This window comes from Rhinolophus sinicus, linkage group LG04 (genome assembly GCF_036562045.2).
Source record: "Rhinolophus sinicus isolate RSC01 linkage group LG04, ASM3656204v1, whole genome shotgun sequence".
Classification (NCBI taxonomy): Eukaryota; Metazoa; Chordata; class Mammalia; order Chiroptera; family Rhinolophidae; genus Rhinolophus; species Rhinolophus sinicus.
In genome coordinates, this window is record NC_133754.1 from 93,944,787 (window position 1) to 93,959,902 (window position 15,116).

At 38.1% G+C, this 15,116-nt stretch overlaps 1 protein-coding gene and 1 long non-coding RNA gene across 8 annotated transcripts in view; one reads left to right on the top strand and one right to left on the bottom strand.

Annotated features, from left to right (window-relative positions):
• NBEA (neurobeachin) overlaps positions 1 to 13,356 on the bottom strand; it is a 661,793-nt gene extending 648,437 nt beyond the window's left edge. For 3 of the 7 annotated variants that reach the window (XM_074330026.1, XM_074330024.1, XM_074330023.1), the window contains exon 1: positions 12,587 to 13,356. In XM_074330026.1, coding sequence (XP_074186127.1) covers positions 12,587 to 12,880 — 294 coding nt within the window. In that variant the 5' untranslated portion in view covers positions 12,881 to 13,356. The remainder of the gene's footprint in view (positions 1 to 12,586) is intronic. The other 4 variants (XM_074330027.1, XM_019736465.2, XM_019736455.2 and 1 more) reach the window with 2 other exon arrangements.
• Positions 13,357 to 13,485: 129 nt separating this feature from the next.
• LOC141571070 (uncharacterized) lies at positions 13,486 to 14,185 on the top strand. Its single transcript, XR_012495589.1, has 2 exons — positions 13,486 to 13,537; positions 13,840 to 14,185. It is a non-coding gene; the product is annotated as an uncharacterized LOC141571070 (long non-coding RNA).
• The last annotated feature ends 931 nt before the right edge of the window (positions 14,186 to 15,116 follow it).

Genomic DNA, 15,116 nt, shown 5'->3' on the forward strand with positions numbered 1-15,116 from the left:
AATAGACTTACATGGGGCATAAATACAGCCATGACTGATAAATCTTTAATAAGTTATTTAAGACAATCTAGGACTATACTACCATGGCATAAAAGGCAATAAATTATGTTATTTCTTAAAAGTACAAAAATAAAGTGTTAAAACTACAGTGTCCTCTTCAAAAGCTGTATATTACATAAAATGAGTTCAAACAGATTCAGGCAAGCTTATTACGAGGTAGGGAAGATGAAAGACAAATTTTAGATAAAAGAGTTTTTTAATTTTAAAACACAGTTCGTTTAATGCAAACATATTAACAACCTCTTAAGTAAATTAGGGGTTATTTTTGTGTGTGTGTTTTTTTTGTGTGTTTTTTTTTTAAGGAAGGAGGAGTTGAAGTAAAATAACCACTGAATATTCCGTAAGAAATTGAAATCAGTGTGTCAAATTAGTTGCCATCTTCCATAAATAATTAATTTTTTAGGTGACAAGACAAAAATTATGCATGTATGAGTGTTCCTGATCTTTCCCTGTGCCTACTCAAGAGAATTTTCTTCACTTTCCCCACCCTCTGACACTGTCTTGCCAGTCTACATAGGGATTATTTGGGGTCACATAACATAGAGAGAAGAAGAAGGACTAGGATTTTACATGGTTAGAGCTAGGTACTGAGTTTTTTCATCAAGTTTCAGGATAAGAAAATGAAGAGCAGCTATACTATGCGAACAACGCAAATGAGAAAAAAAATGTAAATATTCAAAGAAATATTACAATGGTCTGCATATCTCTATTCCTCATAATATTCAAGATATAGGAGTAAAGAACCTGAGTCATACAGAAATTACTTTTGCTTTTTGGAGACTGTTCTTTTGGTTCCATCAACACAGAGATTAGTCCATGTGGATCACAAGTTTATAAGTGTAACATATAAATATAGTCTCAGAGTTTCTCATCTGTGTTGCCAATGGAGACTGTCTTACTATTTGAAGACAAAAGCTAAGTGAAATAAGCCAGACAGAAAAGGACAAACACTGCATGATCCCACTGATATGAGGGACTGAGAGTAGTCAAGCTCATAGAGACAGGAAGGACAACAGTTGTCACCAGGAGCTGGGGAGGGGTCTGGGGAGTTATGTTTATCAGGCACAGAGTTCCATTTCGGAACATGAAAAACTTCTGGAGATGGACACAGTGGTAATGCACTTAATTACTGCCATGTAAAAATAGTTAAACTGGTAAATTTTATGTTTTGTATAATTTACTATAATAAAAAAAGACCTAAGGACTTTGAACAAGCTGGGCTAGCTTGGAAATAAAGGTAGCAGTAATGACATTTGAAAAAATAAAAATAAAACACTCTTACTGACTTCTACAGCCACATTTACCACCAACATTAAAAACATAGTTTCTTAAAATACTCATGCCTATTTGCTGAAAGTATTTATTTTCAACGAAATATGTGCTGGACATATAACATTATTTTTTTTAAAAACTGACATGGTAATGTAGTAGCTAAATTAATATAGCATATTGAAAACAGTCTTTAAATGTTAGTTATCTATGTGATGATTCATTTGGAGACATTCACTTCTCAGTGACAACACTTATATCCGTTCTTGGTTGGATATAGTAAAGAACAACATTTTAAAATGGTACAGCTTCATAAGAATACTGTATTAGTCTCCATGGTGCTTATGTGACTTTTCAGAGATTAGTAGAGGAACAGAGCAATTCAGAGGTAACATGAACAAAGGGCTTCACAAAATACCTGGTAACACCATGCCTTATGTCTACTCTAGTATCCTAGTCTCAGAACCTCCAAATATTAAGACAAAACGCTTTTGTACATGCCCAGTGAGTATCTTGACTGGCAACAGAACACTAAGTTAGGGTTACTCAGTACTTTATTTAACTATGACTTTTAGTATTCTGAGCCTGCCTGAGTTTCAAAAATTAAAAGAAAAAGGTGGGGCATGTTTTTATATTAGAGCTATTATATACTTCATATATAATATTTTATATTAGAAACTATGACGTCAAACGAGCTAACACAAAGTGGAACTATAGGCACCAAGATCAAACACGACAGCACTGGACCCAGAGTCTGGGAATCTAGGTGTTAATTCCTGGGAGGATCTTTAGCCTCCCCGGTTCTCTTTCCTCACTTATGCAAGTGCTAGAGTGCGGCCACTCACCAGATCTAAGGATGCTAACTCCTTACCTATTCCAAATATCCAGAAAAACTTTCTTTTAAACATACACCTTGCATATATACACCGAAATATCTTCATCCTCCCCCCTCAAAAAGATAGAAACAAATGTTAAAACGAGGCAAATACAGAAATGAAAAGAACAAGAATAGCTAGAAAAGACAAGATTTGTACCCAAGTCAGAAGTAACCAAACCCAGCAAACTATATCAAAAATGAAAAAAAAATAATAATAATCCCCATTCAAAATGAGTTCACTAAGCAGCACAAAATTCCAGATTCTATGTTAAGTACTCATAATATCAAGGCAAATAAGATAATGTTCTGATCTCAAAGGATTTAGTCTCTAGGGTAGTCTGACAAGTAAACAAACAATTAAAATAGAATGTGCAAGTGCTAAATTTGAGTATGTACAAAATGTTATGGGAGAACACAGGATGGGGAAAAAGCTTTTAGGAGTAGATCAGAGAGGGCGGCATTTAAGTAAGCAGTGACAAGAGCTAAATCTTCAAAAATAAGCAGGGGTTCTTTAGATAAAAAGAGGAAGAACATCGTGACTTGAGAAACGCAATCATTATTTAGCATGTAATAGCCAGTGCAGCATAATAAAAGTAATATTCTTCTATTGATGACTCACATCTCATAAAATGTTAAAATAATTTAAATACTTAATTTAAATTCAAGAACTTTGAAAGGGTAATCAAGTCACAGAGAATAAGTACAAATCAAGTAAAATAATTCCATGACATTTCATAATAAAATATTGCTTATATAATTAGAGCTGAAAACACTTTTCTATTAAGATACCAGACTTAGTTTAACTTAGAAAGACAATGACTATTTTTATTTCATTGAAGATTTTATATTCCAGGTCAAGATGATACAATGAGAAAACGCACGTCAGATGTTTCCCATAGTGCTCGGCAAGTAAGGATTCAGTAAGTACAAGCCGCTACCACGATCGTCATCACCATCATCACCATCACCATCATCATCATCAAAGGTATATTTTAAAGAGCAACAAATTTGGAACATCTAGCTTTGAGTCTCATTCTGCAACTACACTGCTTTGCAACCTTGCACAAGCCTCTTAACTTCAGCTATAGTTCACTCATTAAAGTAAACCCACATTTAATTCAAAGGGGTTGGGAGAGAATATTAAAAACATAAGGTATGAAACCAAACCCAATCTATAAAAGCCAATTCCCTACCTACATATGAAAAGTTTTTAAGTAACAGTAGAAGTACATATACACCATTTTTCACATTGGCTGCAGTTCATTTCTCACAGAAAATGAAAGTATTTGCTAAAGAGAAATAAATCCAGATATTTACACTTCCATAAAATTTGCTTTTAATCAATGTTTGCTCTACTTCAGTAAACTGACAGAGTAATCACAATTATTAGAAATTATATTACCAAAACTATATTACCAATTATATTACCAAATTATATTACCAAGACTATAATATTACCAATTCCATGTATAATTTATTTGTCTTATCCAAGCAAAAATGGTATATGTGGTGGTTCATATAACTAACACTTATAACAAATCTACTTGTTCTATATAAAATAAATATATTAATGCCTACTATTTATTCTGTCTCACAATAATGTCTAAACTACCTATCTTTTGCCTCATGAAAAGGTATACAATTCAAAGCTAGTTACCATTTATAATACCATATAACCAATTATTCCCAAACACTCAAAAATTAATGGTTTACAATATAGTTCTTGCTAAATCGCTTCTGTGTACAAATCCATCAAATTGTCCATTTCCTTCCTGAGTCCTCCATGGACAGCATTCGCCGCCACGGAGCCAACTCAGGGGGGCTGTCTGGCCCCTCCTAACATCATCTCTTCAGATAATCCTGGCTTTGGGGATAATTTCTAAGTAGCTACATTTCGATTAAAAATGGAAAAGAATACGTACAGCTTTTGAATCTGAAGGCCTGAGTCCCAGCTCTGCTGCTTACTACCTAGATAACCTTGTCTAACTACTTCACACTTTCTGCAGCCATAGTTTCCACATCTGTAGAGAACGAACGGTATCTGAAAAGGGGTTATTCTCAGGATTAGTTAATGCAGTGCAATTTCACAAGTGTACAGTAAATTGTAAGAGCTATTAAAATATGGGCTAATATTTTTCTAAAACAAATGATCACAAAATAGTTTTTAATCCTCTAACTTGCCCCTTAGGCTTGTTACTCAAGCAGTCTTCTCAATATTTACGTTAACACTCCCAGAGGATGGCATTATTTACCTAGGATCACCACTCATGTCCAACCACATCTACATGTGAAATTCAGCCATGTGAGGGAAAGAAGGGATGGAAGGGATTCCATCCAGCCCAAGGAACCTGTGTAACTTCATGCCTATTCTTTCCCGTTTCCATCTACCTCCCTCAAAATAGAAAATTAGGAAAAACCACCCCAGAGACTATTAAAGACTATCCAAGATTCAGGAGACCAGACCCCCTGTGTTCCATCAGATCATGATCTGTGGGTACCTGAGCTCCCTTCTCTGACATGTTCACCAGACTCAAGAACTCCAAGCTAAACCAGAACAGCTCAGGTTCAGCTAGACAATTTTTTCTTATGATCAGATTAACCTCAGGCTCAGGATAAGAATAAAAATAACAATAGTAAGTATCAAATAAAGTTAGCTTTGTACCAAGCACTTTACAGATATTAATTCATTTAATCTATACAACAACCTTAAGGTAAATACCCGCTTTTACCACACAAGGAAACTGGGGCACATAAAGTTTTAATGACTGTATGATATTCCACAACATGGATGTAAAATAATTTTATTTAACCTTTCCTACTGTTGAACATTTAGGTTATTGCCATTTTTTGTATATCATTTAACTCTCATACTGGTCCACAGATCATTTTTCCTCAGCCTAAAGAACTAAAGATTAATCACAAAAACCTCTTTAAATTTCCCAATACAGATTGTTAAAATGTCATTCAGAACAGCTGTAGCATTTAACATCATTTAAGATTATTTTAGCATGCCTAGGAAATGATATACTTTTCTCTTTAATGGTAATTTTCTCTTATTCATGGTATCTCACTATTTAGTGAAGATTAATTTTTATATTAGCAATATATATTTCTTCTTTTTGAAATATATCAAGTCCTTTGCCAAGTTAATATTTTTCTTATGATTTGTCCTATAATACTTAGTACCCAAGGTTTTAATTTTTTTTTTTTTTTAATTTAGAGTATTAGTCAGGAATTGTTAAGGTGAAATGGATAGTAACCCAACTAATACAGGCTTAAGCAAAACAGAAAACGCATTAGCGCAATACACTGAAAAACCTGACTTGAAAGGCTACAAGGGTGCCATCGGTAATCTATCTCTTGGTTCTAGGTGTTTCTGTGAGAGCTCCATTCTCAAGCATGCTCTGCCTTCATGGTGGCATATTGCCAGTCAAATCAAAACTTACATTGACTGGGCCAGGTCCAGTTTCTGTTTCAGGCCCAGAAAAGCAGAAAGTAGTCCAGGGAAACCCCAAACCATATAAACAAATAAGAGGGAATAACTCCCCAAAGGAGTATCAATAAATGTAAAACTGTTAGCAGAAAGAATGGATTTTATGCAGCTAAAACCAGCAGAAGTCTGTAACATTCTAGCCCTTGGCTGCCCATCCACCTTGTAAACTCACCTCTTTCCATATATATACTGTTTTAAATACCCATGTATAAATGCATAACAATATTACTATCTTGGCCACAACAGAAAACACACTCATCATCTCACCATGGGAAAGAAAGGGAGACAATGTCAAGTTATTCCATCCAGCTAGAAATCTGAAATCTTTGTGCCGTGAACAATATTCTTGGTCAGGTCCAAATGTGCATTCTCTTCAGAAGTACCTCATAATCTCACAATATAGCTACATAATAAATTTAACTATCCTCTTTATAATTAATATATAATGGTAAAAGAACATAATAATAGAACTCCCACTTAGAAGACTGGACACTAATTCAAAGCCCAGACCATACCCTACTGGTCAGAGTAGCAAGAAATCCTTGTCCTGGCCATGGCATCCCTTGGTCAGCCAATTTTGATCTACTCATTATTACTATCTCAGAAGACCTCACTTGTCTACTACCCTCCATGGCCTTAGGTTTTCCTTCTAGCATCTGTACTGCTTTAGCAGCCCACTTCCTCTTACTGAGAACTGCCTGTGAAGTAAAACGCAAGCCTTTGTTTGCCAGGCTTAAGGTTACCCTGAAAGTAGTTTCCTTAAAAGCTTAGTAAGCTTTTGGTCAATGAACATTAGTCACCTGGGTGTATTAGCAACCAAAGCCAGAGATCTTGTCAAGACAAAGTATGCTAATCTAGATTTCCACCTTTTCAGTTTCATAGCAATATTCAGTCTCCTAGCAATGGGTCTTCACAGTACTCATCCCCTTAACCTTCAGTGTAATGACTGACTTTCCCTGAAGCAATGCGAACTATAAGCTGCGGAAGGAGGCACTTGTACCCTGGTTGCATCCTCTTCTAAATCTCTTTAGTAAGGGGATCGTTGTTATTTTGATGAGGTGCTTGGAAGAAGCTTATAAAACAAAATTCTACCTGGTTCTAATTTAAACTCCTATCTTTCCTCCTACCAACTTTAGTGGGGTGAAAAAAAGAGGGGGGGGTTGCTTTTCAACGTTTAAGCTTCTTGGTATGTATTCTGATTCTCTGCTCTCTTGGATGGTAGCTATGAGCAGAAAGAGCTTCTCTTACTTGGAAAGACAATATTTTTTTCCTTCTATGATTTCAAACATGCCAGCCTGGACCAAAGCTAATTCCTCCCTTATCAGGCACTATCAAAGGCCCCAAGAAGTGGCCAAAACACTCTAATATCACTAAAGTTCCAGCCTCAGTAGTTCCATGGGCAAAGATAACACAGGGGAAAATTAAAGACAGCTGGTCTGCAATTTCTTAAAAGGAGTTGCTAGGAAAAGCAAACCCCTCACTGCCTTCTACTCCATTTTAACATTTAAGATCTGTTCCTTACAATGTCCCATTTCCAGTTACTAACATCTATGCTAGGAAGGATACTTTCCATTTGCAAGTGACAAAAACCCCATTTAAACTGACTTGAAACTAATAACAATAATAATAATCTTTAAAAGAGAGAATTTAATGGTTAGAAGATAATCACGATAGGCATGGAGAACTCCAGGTACTCAAACAGACTCACAAATACATTTCTCGCTCTTGGATTCATACTTGGTCAAATTCTAACACTGTCACACACAGCTATAGGATGCGTCACCAGTTCAGCATCCCCAACAGAAGGAGTTCCAGCACAAGTCCTGAGACTGACCTTGCAGTTTCCCTTGGGTTAAATGTTCATCCCTGAGCCAATCACAGTTAGTTCAGGATGTGCCTGAGTTATAAGCCCCACCCACCTACAACCACCAAAACCAACTGAACTAAATTAGGGGATGAGTGGTTCATCAAAGAAAACTAAAGTACCATTACCAAAAAGGGAAATTTTTGCTAAACAGACAAAAACAAGAGATTTCCACTATTCCTGGTAATATGACAAATGTTAACAATATTTTTTTAATTTCTATTTAATGCATTATATATATTCTTTGTAAATAACACAATCTTCGTTATGTGTTCATATATCTGACATACACAGAGGTTTACTTACTGAAAAGAAAAAATTTTAATCAGATTCTCCTGTATTTCAAAATGCCACTTTAAAATAACATTTACATATGTAATAACACCTACATAAATAACATCATACATATTCAACACTCATTTCTAGTTATAGGAATAGGCAATACATTAACTTTACATGAGTCTAATTTCTTTCAGGATCTTGGTCTGTCCCCTACTGATGAACAGAATTTCAGAAACTGGTCTTATGCCTAATAATGGTATCTTGCATACTGAAAATGCACTTAACTTATGCAAGAGCCTGACATACAAAAAATAAATATACATGAGACAAGCTCCTGCCCTCATGGAGTTAACAGCATAAGAGGGGAGCCATGTATAAATCATAACACTAGAGGGTGACAGGTATATCTTTGTATAAGGAGATAATGCTGACAATGCATAAACTATGAGAAGTAGAGGTAAGGAATAAAAAAACGTATGAAATTTATGCAACATTATATTTAAGTACATAGTCAAAATATGGATGATTGAATTTTATAATACAGCTACATCAGTGAATCAATATGGAGGTTGGGTCTGCTAGAATCAATGAATTTCCTTACATTGTGTTTGGAGAAAACATAGCAAAGAGAGAGATCCTTGAGATACATTTAATTAACAGTATAGTATTTGCCAAAAGCTGACTAGGAATATACAAAATACTTATTTAAAATTAATATAACTAGATCATAGGCTGACTATAGAATATTTGATGCTTTAGTGTCATTATATGACTAAATTAATATTCTTGTGGAAAACCTCAGAACTCAAGATACTGCAATTTCCAGTATTTACATATGCATTTTAATTTAATTTTCAACACCCAATAGCATAAAATAAAATATAATTCAAGTTAACATGAAAAGATTTACATGTCAACATAAATTAAAATGCAAGACATTTTCTTTTAATATAAATAAATGTGGTTTTATTAATATTAAGGACTTCCATGATTCCAAGATACAATTGCTTATTTTAAAATAAATGTAGTTCAAATGAAGAACACACCTTTTGTTCTTTATCTTCTGTTAGGATAAAATTCTAAATATCCTTAAATTGAAACTTTGATTATCAAGCTGCAAATGAAAAAAACTCTAAGGAAAAAAAGTTCCTGTCACATTCAAGCACAGATGAATAACTTTAAAATTTCCTTTTAACAAAAATTCTATGATCAATATGCCAGGAGAGAGGAACTTAACCCACAAAGTCCCCTCATTTTGTTACGCTTTCAATACAGTATACAATGTGTCACTTAAATGTGAAAAAAAAGAAAAGAGGAAGTATTTTCTACAACTAAAGATACTCTGATATATATCACACAGTAATTCGTGGGGGGAAAAAATCTACAAATTAAATGCTATAGAATTATATTACCTAAGACAGCTACTTAAAAAAAAAACACCCTATTGTGAATTCTTTCATTAAGTAAATATCAATTCTCTATTTTATCTTTCCTAAAAATGTTTAGATTAAAATTTTTGATAAAAAGAAACTTTCATGTTATAAACAAAGAACACATGATATTTACATAGCATTTACCTCAAGCAAGGAAAAATCTTACATAAACATGTTAAGGAAGCAATGGATTAAGTAGTATGCATGTTTTAAAACTGAAACAGCCAATAAAATTAAACGCTCTCATATTGCCACATTAAATAATTCCTCCCTTTGATCAGTTTCTTTCATTGGTAAAGCTACACTGCAAAATCCCTCACAATATACTCTCATTTTAACATTATTTACAAACTAAGGTATTCACCTTCCTGATGTTATCCACCCCATATTTGAATGTTTTAAGTCAATGATAATATCATTATACACAATGCATCCATCTACAATGGAAATTATTCACTTTATTTCTTGTTACATTGGTGTTTCTTCAACAAACTCCCACAATCCACCTGAGTAATAGAAACAGATCCCTACCTTTGGCAAACAAATCAGAAAAATTACAGCCACGGCTGTGTTAAAGCAGTCCTATAATTTTACTGCATGCTTAAACTTTACTCTGCAAAACTTTTAATTCTTTGGGCAAGCCATGTGAGAAATAGCAGCTAAAAAGCAAGTATTAGTATTCTCGTATTTGATAGAAAGAATGTACTGAAAAAAAAAAATAGAAAAAGGTGGCTGAGAAAGGGTATTATTTAAGGTAGTAACTTGTGTTTTGAAGTTTCCTTAGTTCTTCTCTTTTCTGTTGTAAACAACACTGTGATACGTATTTATTTCACCAACTTTTGCATTTAACGTTTTAAATTAAGATTGAAAATTCAAAACTCATTTTAGAGTTGTTAGAGGTTGAAAACTGAGTGCCTTAAATGGATTTTACTGATTTACTTATTAAGTAAACAGAATTAAGTTTTGATAATTAGTTTTTAAATTCCTAAGATTTCTAAATAGTTTCAGAGTCAGCTTAAGGTTTCACAAAACATTTTCATCATGAGTATATTGGAAAGATAAAGCCCTCAACCTACAATTCAAGAAATAAATGACACTTCAAATGACCAATTCTTAGTCCACAATCAATGTAATTAACAATTTAGTAAAGAGCTCCTTTCGTCATTTATTCTTTTCTCCAAAAGTTTCCATTTAAAAGATTTACTCCATTCTTTAAATACGCACAAAGAAATTTTAAACCTAACTTTTTGATTCCAAAATCAATGCAGTTACAAGGTCTTAAGTAGGTCTGGGGATATACCATTTCACTATTACCTTATTTCTGATTAACTAAGCTTAAGAGTAAAGTTAATCTCTACAATGTTTGCATACTGAGATTTCTTGCCAGATTTTCACTGTACTGAAGAGAGTGAAATTGCTTTTTTATCTCAAAAGAAATATTTCACTTCCTTTCTTATCCTCCTGTGTATCTATAGAACCCCATCTGTTAAGGACTGATCCAGCAGACATCGCTACTGCTGCAGACTCCAAACCAGCTACCCATTCAAATCAGTTTCCAGCTTGTGAGAGCTCTATTGCCTCATATCACATTAAAATGTGTTAAGTAAGCATACAAATACCTATTCAAATAACCTAATGCCACATCTTCTAAAGTAAAATTGATATTGCTTAGGTGAAAACTGGAAAAAATACTTTAAATGTGTTTAAATTTACAGAAATACAGTACGTACTAACAAACTAACATATTTTGAGATCTCACCTTTTTCTTTTAAAAAGAGAAAAGCAGGGGACAAGTACTAACCTCCTACTTGAAGCTGGCTAAAATTAAAATCCCAACAATATTTCTATTAGTGTTTTGAAAATAATTTGGTTTTATCAATGTGGTAACATTACCCCAAACTTACACTGACTTTTGTGGTGATTTATTTGAAGGGCACAGAAAAGAAGAAAGATGTGTTTTGTATTTAAACAGTAATAAATATAACAAAGCAAGGACAGATATTCTCCTAGCTTTGGCTTGAACACTAGCAAAAAAGAAAAAAAAACAGCTTTAACTTTTCTGTGAATTTAAGAGGTTCAGAAACCGTGCATTAACTATTTCATGTCTCAGGGCACCACTGCTGTAGCTGCAGCTTCCTTTCAATTTTCCAATAGATCAAATAAAAATAACAGCTTGGCTGAAAAATCAGACTACATGGGTGTTATAAAATCTCCTTGCAAGCATTTTTTTATATCCCTATGACTCCACACCAAATACAATAGTCAACTGATTGCTCCTGATTTAAGCCGTGCCTTCCAAAATCCAACCTTACTGTATGTCAAAGACTATCGCAAAGGAAACTGTTGAAAAAGCTTTGCTGCAGCAAAAACTGCATTTACAAAACATTAAAAATGAACTACTCTTAATTATGTGTAATTTATGATTCTCCTCTCTTTATTTCTGCCCCTGACATCTTGAACGCTTCTTAGCCTCTCTGTAGATAGCGCAAAACATTAAGTCATACACAGTTCTGCAGTAACTCTTTCTTATCATGAAAGAAACCAAAACCTCGGGCTGCATCTAACACCTTTCCTTTAGTCTTTATCCATATGGCACGCTCTCTGAAAGCAACCATAGAAACCAACCTGTATGATTTGGTGCCCTCACATTTTAACACCCTGTGGGCATAAAAAATGACTAAGAGGTCAGCATATTCAGGGCAATATTACAAAGAAAGAAAGGCTGCCTAAAAAGAGATGGGGCGGGGGGGGGGGGGGGGCGGACACAGCCACACACTCTACATCACATCACAGCCTCAGAATACATTTAAAGGCAAATGAAAAACTGCATCATTTTCCTCCTCATTCGAAAACATCACACCCCAGCTGCTCAAGTTGGAGTTAATGCGCTTCTCACATTTCAGTAGCACCGGGGAATTTAGGCTCCAGGGGCAAGGCTTTCATCCTCCGAGAGCGACAGCACGGGCAATTAAGTGTGGGAGAAAGAAGCCCCAGAGAAAAGGAGGCCTCCTCTCCCTCCAACTAAACTCTCAAGTCGACCCAAAACCAGCACGGCAAGGAGTGATTTACTACTCATGGTCGTGAGGAGTGATAACGAGCGATATTAAGTTGGGCACTGAGCTCAGGTAGCAGGAGAGGACCAGAGGAGAGCAGGGAGGTGGCGTGACTTGGGCAGCGCGCAGGCAGGTCAACCGCTGGCAAAACAGGCTGGACGATCTGTGCTCCAGGGACGCGCTGCGCGGTGACCCTGGGGGTGAGGGCGGCTATGGGGGCTGGGAGGCAGACGCACCGCACGCCCTTTCCCTTACCAGGTTGAGCACGGTCTCCACGATGTCCCTGTTGCTGACCTCTCCGACCTGTATGAGTCCGATCAACACTGCGAATTTCATCCGGATGTTGCGGATCGGCACCGAAGGGTTAATCATCCCCGCGGGCAGCACCACGGAGCCGGAGCCGGACGCCCCTCTCGACTCCCCCATCCCGCTGGCCCCGCTGCCGCCACCGCCGCTGCCCCCGCCGCCTCCGCCTCCGGCCCCGACGGCGATGAGCCCCACGGGCTGAGGCTCGAGCCCCGGGCCCGGGCCCGGCTTCTCGCTCGCCATTTCCCCCCCTCCTGAGCAGAAGGGAAGAGCAGAGGCGCTGCCTCCGCCGGTACCGTTATACCTGCCGCGGCCCCCGCCCCCCGGCCGTCGCCTCGGAGCCCCAGCATCCACCAGCGCCGCGGCGCCGGGCCCGCTCCCCGCCTGCGCCTGAGCCCGGCCCGCTCCGGCGCCCTCCCCGGCGGAGGCGGTGGGTTATTCGCTGGCTTATTCCCGGCGGTGGCGGCGCCGCTAACCGCTGCCCGGCGAGCGGCAGTGTCCGCCCAGCAGCTGTGCCGCTGCCTCCTCTCTCTCCCCCTCCCGGTCCGTCCGGCCCGGCCCGCCCCCCGCGGAGATGCTGCCGCCGATCCGAAAAGCTCGGGGGCGCGAGCAGCTGGTCTCGGCGCTGGCCGGTGCTGAAACTCCGGCTGTGGCCGACGCTACTGACGCCGTTGCCGCCGCTGCTACGGGCGCCACTGTTGTTGTGAAGCCCCGACGCCGCCGCTCACTCCGCCATGTTGCCGCCCCCTGCCTGCGGTAGCGGCCACTGCGCCTGCGCCGTGCCTCCGGGGGGCGGAGCCCTTGGTGCGCCCCCTCTTTTGCCCTGCCCTCCTTCGCTTTCCCCCCACCCACCCCGACACCCCTCGTCCCTCCCCCCAACCACCCTGAACGGATAGACAGGTGAGCAGGTGCATGGGGACCGCTGCCAGACACGGGCGAGCTGGCAGAGGCGGGGCGGGTGGTGGCTTCCTTGTAGTTTTTCCCCTGAGGTTGGATTCTCCCTGCGGGGAAGGACACAGTGAGTGTGTGTCTTGCTTTCGCTGCCACCTCCTCCTTCCCTCAATATCCTCTTGTTAGGAGGAGGTTCATCATCTTAGTCTTCAGTGTTGCACGCAGCAGCTGCGACTGCCAGTGCCACGTGCCGGGGAAGGTAGGGGAGTGGCAGACCACCCCTTTCTGCCCCTCTTCGCCTTTCTTCGCAGTCCTGCCCGCCTGTCCCCCCTGGAATTTCCCAAAGAAAAAGTGGCCGGCAAAGCAGAAACAAACGCTCCCTGGGGACGAGCGATCCTGCATTATCGGGGAAAGATACAGATGGAGTGTCCTGGGTCTTTTTCTACAGCCATGAAAGAGGCTGACACCTGCACACGCAGGCACGACTTAAAATAGAACTTGTCAAACAGTGATCCGCTCTGGATGGAGCTCCGAACAACAAACGGCTCTTGAACTCACCTCCCATCCTAGAAAGGCTGCACTGTGTGCGTGACACTGTGGGGTAGTTTGGTGGAAGCTACACATCCCGCATACTATTAAAAGTCCCTAAGGATCCTCCTCCGGTGTGATGCCGATTAATGATGACGCCTCCCTTTTTCTTGAGCATGTACAGTTCAGAGGATTTTGAAATTATCTAAAAATATAGGTACGTCTCACTGCCAGCCTTGATCTGTGTCTGCACAAATGTAGAAAAAAAACCTTTTAGTTTAAAAAATTAAAATATACACAGTAATCTTGCTTTAGTATTGAATTCAAACTAAATAGGCGTGACTGCCTTTTTCTTCCTCGAAATGAAGGATGTGATTTTCTTTAATATTTCATGAGGCATGCCCTTTTCAATAAAGATATATTAAAAGGCACCAGAAATATTAGCTAGCTTGAGATATATTGAAATCATTTTAATTGTCTTCTCAAATGAGAAGAGTCAACCTACAAATCTGCCATAATTTGGTTTGTTACTCTGCATAGTTAATTGAACTGGCTAGTCAAGTTAACTCCCAGGATACTGGAACACGGTAAAATTCTAAAGTACTATAATTCATATATAACAGAGTTCCTTAAAACCAGTGCTTAGGATTAGTTTTTGTTTGTGTGTGTGTTTGTTTAAATTTCCACTGCAGAGATTGCATTATTAAAAGAAGCAAAAATTTCTGAAAAAAGTGGTAATTGGTATGCCCATTAAAATTAAATCGCAATTAAATTATAAAATGCTAGAATGATTGAAAATGTATGGAAAATTTACAAAAGCAAAAACTTTTAATGGTGTGACTTAGATATGCTATAATTGAAAAATCTTGTAACATATATCCACCTTTAGCACTTGTCTGTCCCAAACGTGTATCATCTACTTTTACTAGCGCTATTTTCATTTGCAAATTTAAAACGATATATCTATCTTACATATATAAATCCATACTGAAAGGTCATCACACTTTTTTTCACTCCACCTTGCTTATATGTAGTATGACATAAGTTTCTATTTTTAGAC